Genomic DNA, 21768 nt, shown 5'->3' with positions numbered 1-21768 from the left:
GCAAAAACCATTTGGTGCACGTTAATAAAAAATTCCTAAACTAATTTTAGCAAACAGTAATTCATAAAAAAGGATAATGCCTATAACCAAGTTGGATTTGTTCCAGGGACAATGGTTGGTTTAACATTCAACAGTCAAACAAAATAATTCAACATAATAATAAAATAAAGAAGAAAATCATATGGCTCTTTCAATGGATGCAAGAAAGGCATTTTATACGCTCAATATTTTTTCATGATTTAAAAACAAAAAGTTTCAATGAACTAGAAATAGAAGGGACTAACATTAATTCTATTAAGGGGAAAAAAAACTAAGCAGATATCATTGAAAATGGTGAGATTTTGAGATTTCTATTGGGATTAGAAACAAGGTAAGAATGTCTGCTCTCGATGTTCAATTTAACATCTCAGACTTCTGTATAATACATTACTGTAGGGAGTACCTAATACAATGAGGAAAAAGGTAAACAAGAGATATAAGGAAAGGAAAAGAAATATAATAGCCATCACTTAGGGGTGTAAAAAAATCTAAAAGAATCTACAGAAAAATTATTCTAAATAAGAGGTACATTGGAAAGTTTCTGAACGTAAGCTCGAGATACAAAAATTAATTTTATTTCAATTAACCAAACTAAACTTTTTAAAAGTATGATTTATAATAACATCAGAAAATATCAAATTCTTAGGAATCTACAAAAGATGTACAAGATGTCTTCCTAGGAAACTATAAAATATTATTGAAAGATACTACGGACGCAAAATACATGGAGTCTTCTGTAAATTAGAAGACTCACTACTGTAAAAGCGTCAGTTCTCAAATGGATCTATACATTCAAAGCAACCCCAATAAAAATTCTATCTGGTGTGTGTGTGTGTGTGTGTGTGTGTGTGTGTGTATAATCTGATCAGCTGAATTTAAAATGCATATAGTAATGAAAAAAGCCAAAAATAGTTGAGACACGGTTAACAAAGAATAAGCTGTGAGAACTTGATCTGATGTCAAAAATATTATAAATCAACAGTAATTAATAAAGACAGTGTGATCCTGATGCAAGAATAGACAAATAGATTGGAGAGCTCAAAAACATACAACACACATATGAATACGTGAATACAAAACTGGCATTACGGAACACTGAGAAAAGATAGTTTTCAACAAATGGTACTGGGTCAATTGGATATCCATATAAAAAAGAAAAAATATGAAAATTAGCTCCTATCACCTAAGGTGGATTGTAGATCTAAAATCTGAACAACAAAGCAAATAAAGCTTTTAGAAGATAATAGAAAAGAATATCTTCATGATGTTCAGGATGAAAAAAGATTTCTTAGCACACAAAAGAACGCTAAATGTCATGTAAAAGATTAACAAATTGTTTTACATTAAAAATAAGAATTTCTGTTCAGTAAGAGATACCATCTTTAAGAGAATGAAAAGGCAAACCACCAAGTAGGATAAAATAGTAAAAACACTCATTACTGTCAAACGGTTTATGTCCAGAATACATGAAGCACCTTTATAAATCAATACGACAAATTTTTTAAATAAACAAAAGACTACAATACTTCCCAGCTATCCAAATTGCCAACAAACATGAAAAGTGGCTTGATTTCATTAGTTATTAGGGATAGAAAAATTAAAACTATAATAAGATAACACTACACTCATCAAAATGGCTAAAATTAAAAAGACAAACAATGGTAAAGACTGGTGAGTGTTTGCAGCAACATTAACTCATATCCTGCTGTGGAAAAGTGAATGGGTACACCCACTTTGGAAAGTGATTTGGCATTATCTACCAAAAAAATGAGCACACATACGCCCTTTGAGCAAGAGATTTGGCTCCTATATACAGAGGATGCCAAAAAAGTTAATACACGTTTTAAGAAAGGAAAGTTGTATTAAAATTGTAATCCTCAATATATATCGATAACAGAAGAGGAATACAAGTCACGTTTGACTTCTGCAATTACAAGAGGTGCTCAGAGTGGTTACCAGAGTCCAGACACTTCTGATTACGGTGAACTACTACTTGAACAATGTTGACCCAAGTGTCCACCTGTATACATTTTTTTAGTACCGCTGGTACACATCTAACAGAAATGCACATGCAATATGAGTCAACAGATGGGTACTAGATTTTCATAACAGCAATATTTGTAATAGCCTCAAAATAAAAATTCCAATAACAGCAGAATGAAAAAAATTATGATATATTCCTACAATACTATATATGTAACAGTAAAAATGAACAAACAATAGCTACATGCAGTAACATGGATACAAAAATCATGCTGACTCAAAGAAAACCAACACAAAGGAAAATATATTGTCCACTTGTATATACATAATATATACATTAAACATAGGTGAAACTTAGCTACACCATTTACCTTGGAGTAGAGGCTAACCTTGGAGTGGAGGGGTGAACAGTGGTTGAGACGGCACATGAAGAGGGCTTCCAAGAGACTCAGCATGCACATGGGTATCCACTTTGACCTAATTCATTGAGTTGGTGCTCGGTGCCCTTCACTGTATGTACATTATGCTTCATACACACACATGCATACACACACACACACACATAAAAAAAGGCTGACAAAATTGGCCACAGATTACAGTAGATAGGAGTCAGGTGCTTATATAACTCCCATAGTAATGAGTTACTTCCTCTTAGCTGGCAAGAGAGAAAAATTTTCACATACAGAATCTTTCCATTAAAATATTTACTCGTCATATTCACTAACTACACAAAGAGTATCTGCAAAAAACTTTCGCTTACACTATGTTGTTTCTTCATATCACTGTAGATTTCATGCTTCCATTGACATGTTTAAAAGGGATAGTATGAATAATACTGTTTTGAAGACTTCTTCAGTTTTAAGAGAAGGCTTTATTATTTTGAATCCAAAAGTAATTAGATGTAAGACAAGCACAAATTGGACCCAATGGAATCAAGTTGTGTTCCTACTAATGATGATTTTGTTTAAACACACAGCATGACATATTCCAAGAACTCAAATATTTTTGTAATGGCCACTTGAGAGCCTTACTTGGAGCTGTGTATGATTTCTGACGGTCTTGCTTACAAGTGGATTTTTCTAAGAATGCCATGTATTATCTAAATCTCTGGAATGGAAGGACGAAACCTGGAACAATGGATTCAAATTGGGTGGACATTTCTATGATTCCACAAGCATCATCCTCTAAGGAATGTGCTTTGGGAAAGCACAGATTCCCACCCAACTTTTTACCCAGGCAACTTTCTGATAGCCTTCTACCCCGCCTAACCTTAAATAATTACATGTGACAAATATTCACTAAATATTTTGATTTACATAAAATTGTTTCAAAAAACAGCGTTTAGTCCAGTCTCCTTCACAACCTATAATGGTGGTGCGTGTTAGGCTACCCATATTGCCTCTTTAAGGCTCCAAAGTTTTAATACAGCATTAAATAGAAGAATTACATAAGGGTACAGGCATAAAACTAGTTGCCCTATACATAACAAGGAAAGATTAAACTTTCACCCCACCTGACCCTACCTTTGATCCATCCTGCAACTTAAGGATGTTACGTTACTTGTAGTAACATCTTGTTGTACTGTCATCTGATTATAGTCTCCTCACTCATCCACAGATTGGTAGTTTTCCTTGCCTAAAATGTCCTCCCATTTCATCTCTCTCCTCTTAAATCTACACATTGCTCTGGAACCACAGTGTAAATTTACGGAAACGTCCCGACTCCTAACGAGCACTAACTGGAAGGAAGCTCAGTTCCTCTACTCTGAGCCTCTCTCCAGCCCTGTGCTCCATCCCTGAGGAGGCAAACATCTGATTGGTAAATATAGGAAGAATAATTGAGACTATGTGACTCCATCCTCCTTGGAGGGAGCTCCCACCCTTCAGTGCAACCAGCTATGACGCGAATCTTAGAGATTCTTTGTTAGACGCTCAAATTAGCTAAGACTTAAAAACACACCTGTCAATCTGTCACCTATCAAGAAAAAAGGTGAGATTTTGGTCTTCCTCTTCACTATTTATTTCTCAATTTGCACAGAACCTAGGAAGGCCTCTTCAAATATGCCTACGTACATGAATTTCTCTCTTCCATAAGAACCTTCCTTACCATCCTGAGCATTGGTGAGATTTGCCTTTATTAAAATAATACTTATCTGTTTTACTCGATCCGACCAGCATGGAGTGTGAATGTCTCTGTGTGTCCCTAGCCATCATCAGCTAGACTATAAATTCTTTCTGAATAGGAAACATGTTTTCTACTTATTCATATTCTGCACAGGATATAAGGCATTCAACAGTGTATACTGTTTCAAAAAGACGCAGTGTTTTTCTCCTGGAAACTTTATGTAATACAATTGACCACAGCATTGTAAACATCTTTTTTATTTGATAGAGATGAGCAATCAAATATCCTTATTTAAAAAATGACACTGTGGATTATTTCCTCCCTCCTATCTTGATAAAATGTATTGCATGCTTTTCAGCCTTAGTAAAAGTCATATGCCAAGTGCATTTACTTTTCTTCATTGACACCATGTTACTAACATGATCAGTTATGTTATATTATTAGAGATAGTCTAAAATAGGGACTTCTGTTCAGTTGATCGAAGTAAAGGGAAAACTTACCCAAAGTGACCTGAGAGAACATTCAGAGGAGGCAAGTTTGGAGCTAGAAAAATACTGCTCATCATGAAATTCCAAAAGGGCCAAGAAAGAACAGAAATAAGAAGTAGCTATGTGCAGCTGAGGAATTCAGAACTAGAATCAGAAGTATGGGCCTAGTAAGGGCTTAGAACTAGTTAGATGTAGTGAGTATGTTGGAGATTCTCTGGTCACACGATGCTCATTTCCTACTTCTGGTAATGAGCATGTGTCTTCAAGAACTTAGAGTTGTTAAACATCTATGCCAGCTTCCAACATTAGAAGTTTTATCGGGTATGTTTTCTTTTTTGGTAAGACTGAAAAATGCAAGAAACAGTTTTGATACCATGTTTTCCCAAAAATAAGACCTAGCCGGACAATCAGCTCTAATGCGTCTTTAGGAGCAAAAATTAATGTTAAGACTCCGTCTTATATTACGAGTCTTATATCAATTTTTGCTGTTAAAGACGCATTAGAGTGGATTGTCTGGTAACTTATTTATTAGGTCTTAAACACGGTTTTTGCATGTGCTCAAAAGGACAAACAATGTAGTTAACCTAGCTAAAGAGGTGTTTTAGCCCCCATTCATTGTAACAGTTTGCAGAATTTAGAAATTCTTGTTTTGTGTAGCAAATAGAAATAATTTCTATTACAGTGAGGTGTTAATATATAGCAGATGATGTAATACAGCTGCTCAAAAAGGGATTCCAAGGTTGCCATACATGCAGTGTTCCAGAACTGGCAGTTGTCTTCCTAAATCTAGCAGAACTCATGAGGGAGAAGGGAAAACAGCCATTTCTCCCCCGTAGATTTCTTGGATCAAACTACATGAACCAAACACAAAACAATACCAACCAAATTCCAGCTACTTTTTATTGAATACTTGCTATTTGCCAGGCACTGGGCTAAGTGCTTACATTTATTATCCCACGTTATCCTCTGAGATGTACTGCTTTTAGTATTTCCAGTTTGCAGTTGAAGATGCTGAGGCTTAGAAAGGCTGTGTATGACAGATATTTTGCATTATCCACCTGATATCTATTCTCCCCTCTTCCTTGCATACTGTTTTTTACTTTTGTTTTTTTCCCAGAGAGACAATGTGTTTAGCCCTAGAAGACAATATTCGCCTCAGTCAACAACGACAATCCCACTCCCTGCCTTCCCAAACCTGCCTCCCTTTCAGACAGAGGTGGCCATGCGACCCAGTTCTGACCAATGAGATAGATGTAAGTATGCTGAAGAATTCTGGGGAACTTGTCCCTTTCTGATAAAGGAGGACAGATATGAACGCTTCTCTTCTCCTTTCTCTCAAGTGCCAATGTCACAGCTGGGACTACAACAACTGTCTTTTGACCATGAGAAAATGACCTAAAAGTTCTCAGCAAGTCTCTGCTGTTATTAAGCTGCTGGGCCAATAAAGCAACCACAGATCTCTACATCTGTTACTATATAAGAAATATAAAAACTTATTTAAGTCACTGTGGTAGGAATTTCTATCATTCATAGCTAAATGTAATCCTGACAGTGATTTTATGAAAATGAGATATCAACTGAAGATCTTAGAAAAGCAACGCGTATTTACTGCATGCCTACTATATGTTGAGAAATGTATAATGCAAATACAGACGATAAATAAGACTGATTCCTTGTCTTCAAGAGTTAGCAATATACACAGTATAACATTCATATGTTAATATAGTAGTTACTGGCAGCTTACATTAAATGCTGAGAGGAATTAGAATAAAAGAGTGAACAAAAATAGGATTAAAATCGGATACGTAAAGGCATTGGAGGGTATGACTTTTGAGCTACTTTCTGCTCAGGACATTGGTATTCATTGGTAGAATAGTGACAAGATCAAAGGCCATTAGATGTTACATATAAAAAAGTAAAAATGAGGGTGCATAAAACAGACACGCATATTTGCTTGGCTAGAACAGAAAGACTGAGAATCTGAGAATGAAAAAAAGTAATAAAAGAAGTAGGGGAGAGGCATGGCCTTGAAGGGACGCCAAAGGACTTCAGGTTCATTTATACAGATAGATGTATATAAGTAATATGGAGTTAGTTTAGGTATTTACAGAAAGCCATATGATGAAATACTGTTTGGTTACTTTTATTTTAGTATAAAGCCTAATGGTCCATCTGGGAGCTTCCCACAATTGGCCTAGAATGATGTGAATGGGGTGAAACTAAAAGTGATAATTAATGTGGAGATGGGTTACTGAGGATGAAAAGATGAAGGCAAGGAGTCAAAATTACACCTAATTACAGAAAATTACACCAAACAATTGATAATTTCTAAATAGACTGGATGACTTAAAAAAAATGAAAGAAAACTTCTTAAGCCTAGGTTCTTTGCATCTCCTATTAGCTACTAAATGCTTAAAAAATAAGCACTATTTTAAAATAAATAGGAAAATTCCTTTGCTTTGTCTTTGGTAAGCACCTGAGTACGTTATAACAACAGTCGAGTGGATTAGTGTCATTCTCCTATTACCGAGGCTACCCTCTATTTCTACTTCGTTTTGTCTCCATATCCATTTAACATGTGATTCTTATAAATTTTCACAGTTGAAAACAAACAGCTGGCTGAACTTTCTGCTTCAGTCTTTTGGATACTTTGCTTCTTGGTAAGTGATCAGTATTTTGATACTGCTGTAGTAATAACAGGAAATGATCTGTTAAAATCTGGATGTCCAGCTATAGATGAATGCCAGGGTAAAGAGGAGAGCTAGTCTTAGAAGAAAGTCTATAAAAACAGTTTGGGGAGTTATTTCCAGGACCACAGGAGGAGAAGCGTAATTTGCTCTCAACATCAGAAAAGCAAATGCCTAACAGAAGAACATCTTATGATGATCATTGAATTGCATCAGTGGAAAGCTGACTGCCACAAACGCAGCAATTAAAATGACTGTGATGGGGGGCGGCCTATGAAAAATTTTTTTTAAAAATGACTGCGATGATAAATGCTACAGCTTAAATTATACATGATGTGAAATACCATTTCCTGAAATAGAAATTCACTCAGAAAAAGGTTTCATAAGCAGGTAGAACTCTCCTAAACCGGTCGACTTATAATTTAGCTTATGTTTGCAAAATAGCAAGTTGGTTCTATTAACCAGAAAGGACAAAAGATGAACAATGGTGGTGGGAATAAAGGAGGGATACTTTCAGATAAAACTGAAAAACAGATTAATAGTACGAAGAACTAATTTCAACTTTTCATATAAAATTGCCATTGATTATAGACATTTTCTTAGATTTACAGTGGGGGGTTTTCTAATTAATTAGCCTTCAGGTTTGTATTGTTAATAAATCGTTATCACGTTATCACGGATAATTAATAAACTAATCCCGGATTTCTTTTTCATCATGTTCCTCTTTCTAAGGCTTTCTAGACACCACTGCACAGAAACAGATCCAAGTAAATGCAGACCATGAGGCACACAGAGCTACCTTGTGGAAGGCTGATCAATAGCCTTGCCCAGGAAAATTTCCAAACACCACACTTTACAGTTATAGTAGGGAATGCCAGAACATGGACAAAAGAAGATAATTTTGATGTAAAAGATCCACAAAGCAAAAGTGTCCACATAGAACCACAACTGCAAAGCATTATTTTCCCTAATGCTTTAATGTAACATATTTTGCAAATCTTATCATTTTAAAGTGGTAATTGATAAAATAAACGCATAATCAAGAATCCAATAAAAAATACTAAGCCAACATCTTATTAAGAATTTTAGAGCAGTAACAATTTTCCAAAACACTAGAAATGTGTCAAATATTTGTATTTGACTCATAAAATTTTATACTCAAAAATTTATACTGCACTGTATTAATCTCTACTAAATTAGTAGTCATCATGGCTAAAAGAACAGAAGGCATGGTGTCTAAAATTATTTTTCAAGATTTGTCTGTTTTAATCGCTGGAACCTTTCAAATAAGAGTAAATGTGCAAAACATCACTGGATTCCGAACACATAAATCATCTGTTTCAAATTAATTGTTGTTACGCATATAAAAACAATGACAATCTGGACCAAATAGGCTTGAAAAGTTAATAACTAGCTATTACAAACAGTTTTTCTTTCCAAAATTCCACCTCCTCCAGTGTCACACTCAGCTTCACCTCAGTCTTCCTAAACAGGAAGTCAGCTGTCTCCTCCGCTGCACTCCCATTCAGCAGTCAGAGATCTCACCTCACTTCTGACTTGGCTGTTTAGAGAACTATCATTTCCCCTTGTAGACTGTAAGCAACTGGAAAGTAAAGTCTGCATCAAATTTATCTTGGTTTCCTTATTACATCTAATTTAACGCCCAGTACCTATTAGTGTTTGTTTTTTTTTAGAGCTATGTATTTATTAGTACTCAATGAATTGCTGTTTTAAAATTCCACAGTTTGCATTTATACAGAGTTTGTGACAAATACTTCCTCAGCTAATAAAGTGATTTTAAAGGTGTCTCATACTTAAATTACATGTGAAATTTAAAAATGTAAATCTTAGAACTGTACGGTTTGTCTAATACTCAAAAATGTACACTCATTACAAATGAATCGGTGAATATGCTGTCGTTTTAACTGTTAAAATGGCTTTTCAATCTTAGTTTTTGATTCCCGGATCCTATACAGTAAGAAATAAATTTATCCATGTTGTTGCAAGTATTAATTGTTCATTCATTTCTATTGCTGAGTAGTATTCTACTATATGGATATACCACATTTGGTTTGTTTTCAGTTTGGAGACATTACAAATAAAACTGCTATGAACGTATGCTATCTTTTCTCTTGGGTAAATACCTAGGAGTAGAATGGCTGGGTCACATAATTAGGTATACGTTTAATTTTTGAAGAAATTATCAAACCAAAGTGGTTTTCCAAAGCGGTTATACATTCATTACATCGTCACCAGCACTACGAAGGCCAGTTCCTCCATCTTTGCTAACCCCTGTGATCATCTATTTAATTGGAGTCATTTTAATGGTTGTGAAATGGTCTCTCATTATGGTTTTAATTTGCATTTCACTAATTCCAATGAAGTTCAGCATCTTTTCATATGCTTATTTACAAATCATGTCTTCCTTGCTCACTTTTAAGTGGACTGTCTTCTTACGGTTGAGTTGTTAAGAGTTCTTTATTCTAGATACAAATCCTATGTCAAATATATAATCTGTACTTTAAAAAAAGAAATGCAACTGCTTTAGATAATTATGCTTTAATCGTCTATCTTTAAGTAATGCTTACAATAAAGGAAAGCATTATCTCCATAAACCTCAGGTACCACATTTTCAATACCTAATAAGGTGGTCAGCCAACTATTATATGAAAAATAAAGAAAGGAAGTAGTAGAAAGCATACTGATTTTCTCAACATTCTTCTTAATTCCTCTTAATTTTAGAAGTCTCTTAGCAAAACTATTAGTAGGAGATAACAGACTGGATCGTATAAATGGTAATTCATCTTCCTCCTTTTTTCTTTTAAGCAAATTTTTAAAAAACAGCAAGTAGTAACATTATTACTAATAAAATCTCCTATATTTTTATTAGAATTATCTGTCTCTTAAACTAAGACTCTTGTTTACATGAATGTTTCCTTATCAGACTAAAAAAGGCAAAACATCTACTCTAGTGCCTAGTGTATATTGCTATTCTAATTTCCTTAATTCTCTCCTTAGCTTTTAATTCCTATCCATGTGTTTTCCTTTAATCCTCTCTTCTACCATTCCCAGTATCCCACATCTATACTAGGATTAATTGCTGACCCCAAAGGAGTCTGGTTACAGACCATTTGGTGACCTACCACACTTCTTCAGACAACAAAATTCACACGCCGAAATCTTTGTGAAACCCAGAAAGAACAGCAGGGATTCTGCTGAGTAAAAAAGTGAAAACTTTTTTTATAGTATCCATGTAAATTAGTACTTTGCTAGAATAAAGCAAAAATAATTATTTTTTAAACTTTACTATTTAAGACTTCAGTCTATCCAGTAATACAAGAACCACCAAGAAATCTTTCCCAAATCTGGGGAAGTTTTGTGGCTAAATAATCCTCCTCCCAAAAAGTAACAGGTACAGAAAAGGGTACACAGAACTAAGTCTACTCACTTTAAACCATGGAAAAGAACACTTTTAAGCTCCTTTAGTATCTTTTTCTATATAAAGAATAATTTCAAACATTTTTAAAATTTTCATGAGACATATTATCCCTCAGGAATGCTTCAGTGTCAGACACAAATTTGAAACTAACTCTTCTATAGCAGCACTAGAATTAGAATAAACAGATTATACTGGCAGTCTCTGCCATGATATCAGGATATAGACAACCCTAGGGTTAAAAGTATTTCATGGAAGTAATTATGACACAATTAACTATATTCCCCAAATCAGAGTTGCTCTCATCAGACACCTAATGCTAAGCTTAATTTGACAGTTTTTAAAAAGGCCCAGTATTAAAAGAATAAGCTTCATCTGGATGGGAGGAGAGGAAAGCGGAGGGGAAAAGGGAGGGGAGGGGGGAGAAGGGAGAAGAAGGGGGGGAGGCAATGGGAAGGGAGGGGGGAGGGAGAGGGGGAGGAGGAGGAGAATTTGGACCTATTAAATATCTATTGATAAAATAGGTTTGTTCCCAAGCATGCAGTAAATCATTACTTTAATGCATGATCACTATATGAAATAATCACCTGGTTAGTAAAACATTATATACATATATATATCTTAAAATTTTCAGTTCAACTGGTTCTTTTGTTATAAGTAAAATTTTAATGATTGGCTTCAAACCCGTTTTTAATAATGTAAAATACTGAGGTTTATTATATGTTAAAGAAAATAAAGATAGTATGACCCAAAATTTCTTTATTAAAGCTGTAATAAAATAACTTTCAATGCAAACATTATAAAATAACTGATGCTTTTTCAATAAAGATACCAGATATAATATTTTCTGACAAGAGAAAAAGTATGTTTAATGACTTTTGTTGTTTTCAGTCACCTTATTGAACGATACATCATGAAATCAATAGTTGTACATCTAGGAAATTTACCAATGGAGCTCTCTTCCACTGGTGTATATATTTTAATTTGTCTCATGTGGGTGTCTCTTCCGTTTTGGTGATTGGCTAGAACAGCAATCTGTATCATGAATGTGCGAGTTGGCTTCTTATGATTATCAGTTAAGGGAACGTGAATCCAGCCACTTGGTTCCACCAATTCAAGTTGCTGCCAGGAAAAGAAAAGTCATATTAGGTTTCCACCCAACTAATATAATTTATTATAATGAAATACATTCGAAAGTTGATTTATCTATGTATGGTGTCAGATGGATACTAGATTTATCAGGATGATCGTTTCATGAGTTATACAAATGTCTAATCACCACGTTGTACACCTGGAACTAATACAATATTGTATGCCAACTGTATTGAACAAAGTTTTAAATTCTATTAAGAATACAAATAAAGTTGACTTAAAATTAACATCTTGCTCACTGAGAGAATGACAATATGACATAACCATTACCAGTTATTGTGCACTTTTACCATGGTACATTTTTACAGTTGTCAAGCACTTTACATGCATCATCTTAGTATGCAAAATAAAAAAAAACATGTATGCAGTGTTAGTGTTTATGGAAACTTGTATAACACACGAGTTTACAATTAGACATGTAGAAATATATATATATATAGCCAATAGAAGACCGTGCTGACACAAGTAGGAAAAGAGTCTAACATTATGCTTCTTGTATATTTTATTTCAAGGACCATGCATAATACATCCTAACTCATATAACAATCAGATTCTATATAAATTATGAGAATATTAACAAAATAAAATCAGTCATTAAATAAGCATGAAACAAAGCTTTCTTCCTTGGAAATAGTGATTTATCTAATCTGGATCATGATCTAAACCTGAAATCTAGATTTTTAATGTTTTTCAATAAGAAATACTAATTTTTTTAATTTTTAATTTTATTTTAATGAAGAGTCCAACTGTCCTTTAACAAGGGAAAGAAAATCGTAAGTTCAAAGTAGACTGAGGGGCAGCTGGGCGGCTCAGGTGGCTCAGGTGGTTAGAGCTCTCTGCTCTTAACACGGAGGTCGCACTTGGGCCAGTGAGCTGCACCCTCTACAACTAGATTTGTGAAGAGCTCGACCTGGAGCTGGGCTGCCATGAGCGGCCGGAGGTCGGAGGTCGGCGTGAGTGGCTGGTGGCCAGTATGAGGGGCCGACCAACGGCCAGTGACCAACTGGCTCAGCCAGGTAGAACGCAATGCTCCTAATACCAACATGGGCCAGTGAGCTGCGTCCTCCACAACTATACTGAGAACAACAATAGCTTGATTGGGGTTGGGGTGGGGGAGGGGGGAAAGGAAGGGGGGGAAGTAAACTGAAGTTTCTAAAAATTTTCATAAAGTTATGAAGTAGTTTTTAAAAAATATATTGATTTTTAAGTTATCTTAATTACTGAACACATATGGACTATATGCATCACAGAAAATACAGGTTTATCTTATCAATAATCAAATGGCAACGAGTGTCAAAAAATCAGGATTCCATGAGTTACTCTGGAAAAACAATTAAATGAACGCCACTGTATCTTCTTTTCCTTCCCTTCATGCTTTCTTTCCTTCCTTTTTCTTTCTTTCATTCTTTCTCTTCTTTTTTTCCTTCTTTTTGTTTTTTATGGCAAAAGAGGGTGGGTAGAGATGGGGAAGAGAACCATAATCTTTAAAAAGGTAATTGTGTTTAACACTGAATGATTTCCTCCTTTTAACTACAAAATATAAGAATAATTGAATCTCTACCTGTCAGGATATTTTTGGTCAGTGGCATTTTACAAATTTCCATTAGCAATAACTTAAAATGAGTGCTTCAGGGACCAGGTATATCTGGTTTCTATCATTAAGCTTTTATTCATTCAGGCCACAAATAGTTGTTGAGTACTTAAAATGTTCAAGGTATTGTTCTAAGTATAGTTAAGCATACAAAATACAAATAAGGCCTTGTTCCAAACTGTGAAAAAAAAGTAGAAGCAGACTAATATCCACTCTGGATATTAGTGAATGCAATCTCTTCACGTATAAAGTAAAGGGATTGAACAAGTTATCATCCAATGTCCCTTCCAGCTCTAACATTCAATGATTCTAAATAAAAGAAGAAAGGTGTAGTAGAAAGATGTCCACCATCCTTGCCCCAAAGCTGTGAATATGTTAACTTGCACGGCAAAAGGGACTTCGCAGATGTGATTAAGTTAAAGATCCTGGGATGGAAAGATTATTCTGGATTACAGTGGTGGGCCGAACCACCAGGGTCCTTATAAGAGGAAGGAAGGATAGACAGAGAAGGAGATGCGATGACAGAAGCAAATTGAGTGATACAGCCACAAGCCAAGGAACGCAGGCAGCCTCTAGAAGCTAGAAAAGGCAAGAAACACATCTCCCCTACAATCTCCAGAAATGAATCCACCTTGCTGAAACTTTGATTTTAATCCATTAGACCCATTTTGGACTTCTTACTTCCAGAACTGTAAGATAATAAATGTTTGTTGTTTTAAGCCACTAAGCGTGTAGTAATTTGTTATAGCAGAAATAGGAAACTATTATAATAGATATGCATGGGAGTTTAGAGGGAGAAAGTACTTTTGGTTAAAATAATCTATTCTCCAGGTAAATGTACAATAACATATCTCAATGATAAACAAGAAGTAAAACTAAGGTCCTAAATTCAACTCCTTACTAATAGAATGTTTTTGACACATTTAGCCATATTTCTGACGGACACAATGTTATTTTTAGAGTACTTATATTTTATGTGTTTCAGTGTATTAAAAGCTGTATTAAGATTTTATAGCATGTATAATTTTTGGCATAATATATACAGAACTATAAATGTTCAGCAAATTATTCGACAAATACAATTAATAAACTATTTCTTTGGAATGTATCATAAAGTTTCTTGATCTCAATCACTAAAAATATATTACAAAGTATGTATAGCTGTTAACATCTCTCCAATGGCTTCACCATCGACTATATTGCTTGGAAGTCACAAACACCAACTCATGTATCTACTTCAGTTCTACTGTGCCCAGTTTGAAATTCTCAAAGAGTCATCTCTAAAAAGCTATTATTCTGATATTGCCATATTTTAAGTTACTTCATAGACTTAAAAAATTTCAAGTATATATAGTATGTACAAATTTAATTTTTGTAAGTGTCTGATTAAAAGGTTAATATATTTTAAGCAAAAAAAAATTATTTTTTAATATCTTAAACAGAATTAATAAAAGGCAACATTTTGTCAAAATAATTTTTTTCTCCCATTTCAGGTTTGGACCTCAATAAATGAAAATTTCATCACCACTAAGATATAATTTTTTTCTATATTCCTCCTTGTTCTTTCTTTCTACCATCTCCCCTTTTGGCTCCTTTCTCCATATATTTATGCACTTGAAAAGTTGTTTTGTTTTTTTATTTTTTCACCTGCTAGTTACCTTTATCCCCTTCCTATTTGAATTTTTGTCCCCACCACTGAAACCAATGTTGTAAAAGTCACCAGTGACCCCCACCTTGCCAAATCGATTGCCTGTCAGAACAGTTCTTTGATACAATTTATTACTGTATTCTGGATTTTATCTAATGATGTGCCTGACCAAGATCTATATAAAGCTTTATATAATATTGTAGTTTAAAAATAGTTTCGTACACAAAATGTATAACATGGTTTACTAAAGATAGTAAGAGAATGTTGTAAATGACAGAAAATAACTGGTAACTCAGTAAAGATATATACATTTAAAGATGAAGAAATTAATGCTAAGCTATATAGGATACTTGACATTATGTGCTTAAAAATACATGTACCTGAGTGAGCTTGGAAGTGGATCCTTCCTCAGTCGAGCCTGTGATGAGACCACAGCCTAACTGTAGCCTTATGTAGCTACGCCTAGTCTCCTGGCTCACAGAAACTATGAGATAATAAATATGTGTTGGCCAGCCCAGTGGCTCAGGCGGTTAGAGCTCCATGCTCCTAACTCCTAACTCCGAAGGCTGCCAGTTCGAGTCCCACATGGGCCACTGGACTCTCAACCACAAGGTTGCCAGTTCAACTCCTCAAGTCCCGCAAGGGATGGTGGGCTGTGCCCCCTGCAACTAAGATTGAACATGGCACCTTGAGCTGAGCTGCCGCTTAGCTCCTGGATGGCTCAGTTGGTTGGAGTGCATCCTCTCAACGACAAGGTTGCCGGTTCGACTCCTACAAGGGATGGTGGGCTGTGCCCCCTGCAACTAGCAACAGCAACTGGACCTGGAGCTGAGCTGCGCCCTCCACAACTAAGACTGAAAGGACAACAACTTGAAGCTGAACGGCACCCTCCACAACTAAGATTGAAAGGACAACAACTTGACTTGGAAAAAAAGGCCTGGAAGTACACACTGTTTCCCAATCAAGTCCTGTTCCCCTTCCCCAATAAAATCTTTTAAAAAAATAAATAAAAATAAAATAAATAAAAAATAAATATGTGTTGTTTTAAGCTACTAAGTTCAAGGTACTTTGTTACACCGCAATAGAAAAGTAATATACAAGGGTGGCAGATGAATAATGAATATTTAAAAAATTATATAAGGCTGGTGAAAATTCGACACTAAAGAATGTCTAAGATTTTACGAGTATTTGAGACAATTCCTAGTGTTAATTTGAAATAAGTATTTCTTCAACATTTCATTTCATTACGTGACCATGATTTTGTTTAGTCAATTTAATCAGTCACTACCTCTATTTATTTAAGGACAGGTGTACCCCTCCGAGAAAATACTGATTAAAGTACGAACTCCACCATAAACAAAGCTTACATTAAAAAAAGCAGAAATCATCAACAAAAATTATGTCAAATATGAGATATGAAGTTGTTTACATGGCTTTTCCTATTGCTAATCACATATCGCTGGAAAATAAAATGACAGAAGGAACAACTACTTGATAGTTACTTCACAAAAGTTGTCCCCTGCTCCCTATTCTCACTACCTTCTCCTCTTTCATTAACCATAGTTGTGACTTGATGATATTCTACAGGATCGCAATATGAGAACTGTCGACACATGAAGCAGCAGATTCTGGAATTTTAAGCATCCTTTCACTTAGGAAGGAACAGAACCAGTTACAGTAATGATGACCTACTTGTAGAGAAGGAAAGTCAAATATGATCCAAAAGAAACTTCACGAATTTCAAATGTGTTAAAAGTAAGGATACCACAAAAGCAGCTTAACAAGAAAGACAGAATCTGACTCAAAGAGCTCAGTATGGAAAGCAAGCTCTCTTGCCCTAGTGAAGAAGGCGACCACCTACGAAGGTGACTTTAAGGTCAAAATCAGTCACTCCTCCTACAGGTAGTCAAGACATTCAGTTTTGGACAAGTCAGAACAAGTTTCTATACAGAGAAATTTACTCCAGAAAGAGTCCCTGAAGAGTTACGATTACATAGCTTAACTGGTCTTAAAGTTAACCTGTTTTTTAAAAAGAGGCCTAACAAATGAGAAGAATTATATAGTGTTCTACTGACCTACATGAACAATTTTGAATTAATTTGAAGTCAATGTCAATTAAAAAATAATAATTTCACCAAAAGCCCAAAATGGTAAAGAAATGTTATGAAGAAATTGCAAAAAACTTTTTGGACAACAACAAAAAAAGTGACTTCCCAAATTAACCAGATTTAACTATTATCAAAAATAAAACCAGAAATATAAAATATGTATACATACATAATAAAATTATGCCTTGGTTTTGTTATAAAAGGAAGGCTAAAAGTCTTACCTAAGTAAATGAATAATCAATAAACAACAATAGATAAAAATATGTAGTACAGAGGCGTGAACATCAGATCCAATGTCAAAAGAAGACCGAGATTTGAATTACCACTTCTAGTCATGAGTTTAAGCAAATTACCTCTCCTTCCTACACCTTTACTTCTCCAACTGTTAGGTAAATCATATGAAATTGTCATTTTTGTAGACAAAAAACAAAATCAGGGTAATTTTATTCCCATGTAATTTTTATACTTTCCTCACAGGAAAGTTGCAAGGTAATAAGATTCATTATTGCTAAATCCATGGGATCCTTTTTAGTTCAAGCCTTTTTATCCTTTCTACATCACTTGATGAAACCTCTTTTTTGAAACGTTCTCTTCTCATGGCCTCTTGTGATTTCACATTCTTCAGGTATTCCTCCTCCCTCTTCTCTTCTCATCTTTGATTTCTCATCTCTTCTTTGTCTCTCTGGAGACTCCTCTGTCTGTTCCTTAAGTGCTGTATTCCTCCTAGTTCTGTCCTAAAACTAGTCTCACAATACAGAGTTTAATCTACACAATTATCCAATATAATTGAATCCAGACCCATGACTTCAGGTACCTATTTCCTTTTCCTGGGCTCAGACATGTATCACTGTCTAAATATCAAGTGGACATATGCTGATGATTTAAAATTTTATATCTCCGTTTTAAGAGATAACTTCTGAAGGAAGCAGCAAGGGAACAGTACAGATCTAGAACCAATGCTGGTCCCTGCTTACCTCTTCAGCCTTATCTTGAATAGTCCTTCACCTACATTTCAGCTATATAATCTGCAATAATGTAAAAATAAATTTATACTGTAAAGGAAACTGACTCTGAAAATATTCCCAAGATCAAGAGATGGCAAAGAGATATTAATTGTATTTCATTTAAAATGGGTCATCTGTCGTGTGTGCATGCACATTGTTTTAAATTAACTGAAATTAAATGAACTGCTTCAAAGATAGGAAACAAAAGGTATAGTATGAAAATTAGTGGCTCAACACAGGAGGTATCACAGCTAACAAATAGGAAGTCAGAAGGAGACAACAGAGAAAACGAAGAAGGAAAATATCAAAGAACATAAGAGCACCTCCCAGAACTGAAGCACATGTGTCTCCTCACTGATGGGATCGACTGAGCACACAGCACAGTGAAAAAAACCACCACACACACACACACACGTATGGCATAACATTGTGAAATTTCTGAACATGATGCATAAGGAGAGTAAGTATAGGCTTCTACAAAGAAAAACAGATCACACTCAAAAGAAAGCATCAAAAATAAAAAGTGGCGTTGTATTCCTCAACACTTACACTGAAAATTATGAGATAATGGAGAATGTGGTTAAAATTCTGATGCAAAATTATTTCCAAACTAGAATTCCATACCCAGCCAAATCATCCCTCGAGGGTGAGATTAAAATAAAGTTTTCAGTCATGCAAGGATTCAACAATTTTACTCCCATGTGGAGTATACATTCCATCAAAAAAGGAAGTAAATCAAGAAAGATAAAGACCTTGGATCCAGGAAACAAGAGATCTACCAAAAGAGAAGGTGAAGGGAATTCCCAGGATGATGTTGAAGGGATGTCTTGAGGAGACAGCTGTTAGTTTGGGTCCTCCAAGAAACAGACACCAAGACATGAACAGACATACCAGAAATGTATTAGGGGAAACGTCTGTGAGAGAAAATGGGGAGGGAGCCGGAGGAGGCTGGCAGAGCTGTCCGACAGTGACGCAGGTCTGAGCCCAGGGGAAGGAGACACAGAAGGAAGGTTGGGTGGATCCGTGTCAGACTGCAGTGCAGGTCTAGGGGAAGTGTGGCAGCGCTTCAGGGACTCCTGGCACAGGCAGCCTGTCCGGAGACTCCAGAGTCCCCAGGAGTAAGCCAGTGGTTAGTAACCCTGCTGTGCTCACTCACTGGCTGGGGAAAGACTGTGGAAGGCACGGCCTGGACACTAATGTGGTAATGAACTACAGAGAGCAGCAGCTGGGCCATCAGTCACTTACTCCCTAGGCTCAGAGATCTGAGAGAAACATTCTTAGGCCACCTGTGGTGGCTCTGTATGTATCACCTTGGCTAGCCTAAACTACATTTCCCAGAATTCCCTCCTTGCATGTTTCTGGTTGGGTGGGACACAAGAGATATTTCCATGCAAGATCTGGAGGGCAGAAGTGAAGTAGCAGCCATTTTGGTGTTTACACTCAAGTGAAGTCAGCCCTCTTGTAGATCACACATGTCACTATCTGCTGGTTCACCTCTTTGTCATGGGGCAGCAGCCAGGCCTGTAGACTTCAAGCTCCAGCATCACACATGGAAACAGCTTTAAAGATTTATTTAACCAACTTCTACTTGTGTAAGGTCAAATCCCTGTAACAAATCCCTTATTACATACTGCGACCCACCACCCCATACACATATATATACACATACATATATCTATGCTGTACACACACACACACACACACACACACACACACACACACACACACTAGTGCTCTGCTTCTCTAATAGAACTAACACTGACACAGTATTTGAGCTGCAAGTCCAGGAGGGATGTTTCCAAGAAAAAAATGTGGAACCAAGAAAGTATATGTGACTGTTTCAAGAGGTATTTTATAGATCTATCAGAGAATTAGGGATATATTGATGACTTGGTAACATTTTTAAAATTAAGAAAAAAATGAGGCAAGTATTAATTCCAGAAAAAATAAAATGCCTAAGAAGAAAATTTCATCATTAGACATGACATGAATCAGATATAAACAATACTTATATGGTCATAATAATGAAAATGTGTATAACGATTTCAGCAAATACCACAAAAAAAAACTATACTAGGAAGATGAAGAAAGGTAAGTATATGAGAGAAGAAACAGGCTTGAAGAGCTAAATCCTGATGTTTCATAGTAAGATATCATGTCTTTAAATATAGATATGTACACATATATTATTTAGAGTTGTACATATCTATTACAGATATCTGTGTACATATGTTATTTAGAAATGTGGAAGCAAATACACACAAAAAAGGCTAAAATAACTAAGGATTGCTCCCAAGGAGTGGGCGGAGCATATGGGATAGGGAGAGATGTGCTATTTCTTATAAATGCTACTGCAGTCCTTTCAGACTTAACCTATGTACACGTTTTACGGTAGTATAAATAAACTTAAAAGGGTAGTAAAAATATTAAAATGCTAAGGAAATTATCACAAAAAGTTCAGATAGTAGTTACCTCTAAAGGGTAGGGAAGGGGCTGTGATAGGGAAGGGATGAGGGCATACTCCTTCTGGGATGCTCATAAAGTTCTATTCCTTACATTAAAAAAAGTTATATACGCATATAAACCATATATGTGTGTTTCATGAACTTTGGGGAGGAGGGAGCGCTAAGCACACAAAAGAAACAACTACAGAAACCCCAGCGCACAGCTGCAGAACCTCTGCTATAAATGAGGTTTAGCTTTTACCAAGTCCTTGATACTCCAGGTACATTACAATTTGCTGTTAGATGAGCTCTAAAATAAACGAATGCATATTTCCTTGACATTTTACATTAATTTATTTTATTCTAGAACAAAAAGTATGTGCAATAGTAATGAGAAAACCTTATGCAAATACAAACAAATGAGGCTTTTCGTGTGTGTAATTTTTAAGGTACAGCAAAAACGTATACTGTCATTCTATGACCATAAATCTCGATAATAAATAAATACTCAAAACAATGAAAGGTTAAAGGCAGCCTTTAGGTATACATGTCAGTAATATATCTAAGGAAACAGGCTATTTGATGGCCTACCACTGGATTATAAACCACTGAAAAATAGATGGGAGAATCAGGAATTTAAGATCCCAAAGAATCACTATAAAATGCTTTTTATATAAATCATTTAAAAACTAAGTAAATAATTGCTTATTTTAAAAATCCAGTTGAAGCAGAAGGATACATGGAGACCCAATTACCTCTTTCAAAAATGCTCAGTATAGCAATGAAGACTTTAGAAAAATCTTTTCAGGGCCTGCCCAGTGGCTCAGGCGGTTGGAGCTCCATGCTCCTAATGCTGAAGGCTGCCGGTTCGATTCCCACATGGGCCAGTGCCAGATGGCTCAGTTGGTTGGTGCGCAAGCTCTCAACCACAAGGTTGCCGGTTCGACTCCTACAAGGGATGGTGGGCTGCGCCCCCTGCAACTAACAACGGCAACTGGACCTAGAGCTGAGCTGCGCCCTCCACAACTAAGATTAAAAGGACAACTTGACTTGGAAAAAGCCGT

General features: G+C 35.6%; 1 protein-coding gene across 2 annotated transcripts in view; it reads right to left on the bottom strand.

Moving 5' to 3' along the window:
• Positions 1-11499: 11499 nt before the first annotated feature.
• The window catches only part of ANAPC10 (anaphase promoting complex subunit 10), a 53892-nt gene continuing 43623 nt past the window's right edge, over positions 11500-21768 (bottom strand). For both annotated transcript variants that reach the window (XM_019730764.3, XM_019730769.3), the window contains exon 5: positions 11500-11879. In XM_019730764.3, the coding sequence (XP_019586323.1) occupies positions 11649-11879 (231 nt within the window). In that variant the 3' untranslated portion in view covers positions 11500-11648. The remainder of the gene's footprint in view (positions 11880-21768) is intronic.

This window comes from Rhinolophus sinicus, chromosome 15 (genome assembly GCF_057876585.1).
Source record: "Rhinolophus sinicus isolate RSI-liver-muscle chromosome 15, RSI-T2T, whole genome shotgun sequence".
In the NCBI taxonomy this organism is placed as follows: Eukaryota; Metazoa; Chordata; class Mammalia; order Chiroptera; family Rhinolophidae; genus Rhinolophus; species Rhinolophus sinicus.
Note: the sequence above shows the minus strand (reverse complement) of the source record. Positions and strands in the feature narration are given on the sequence as shown.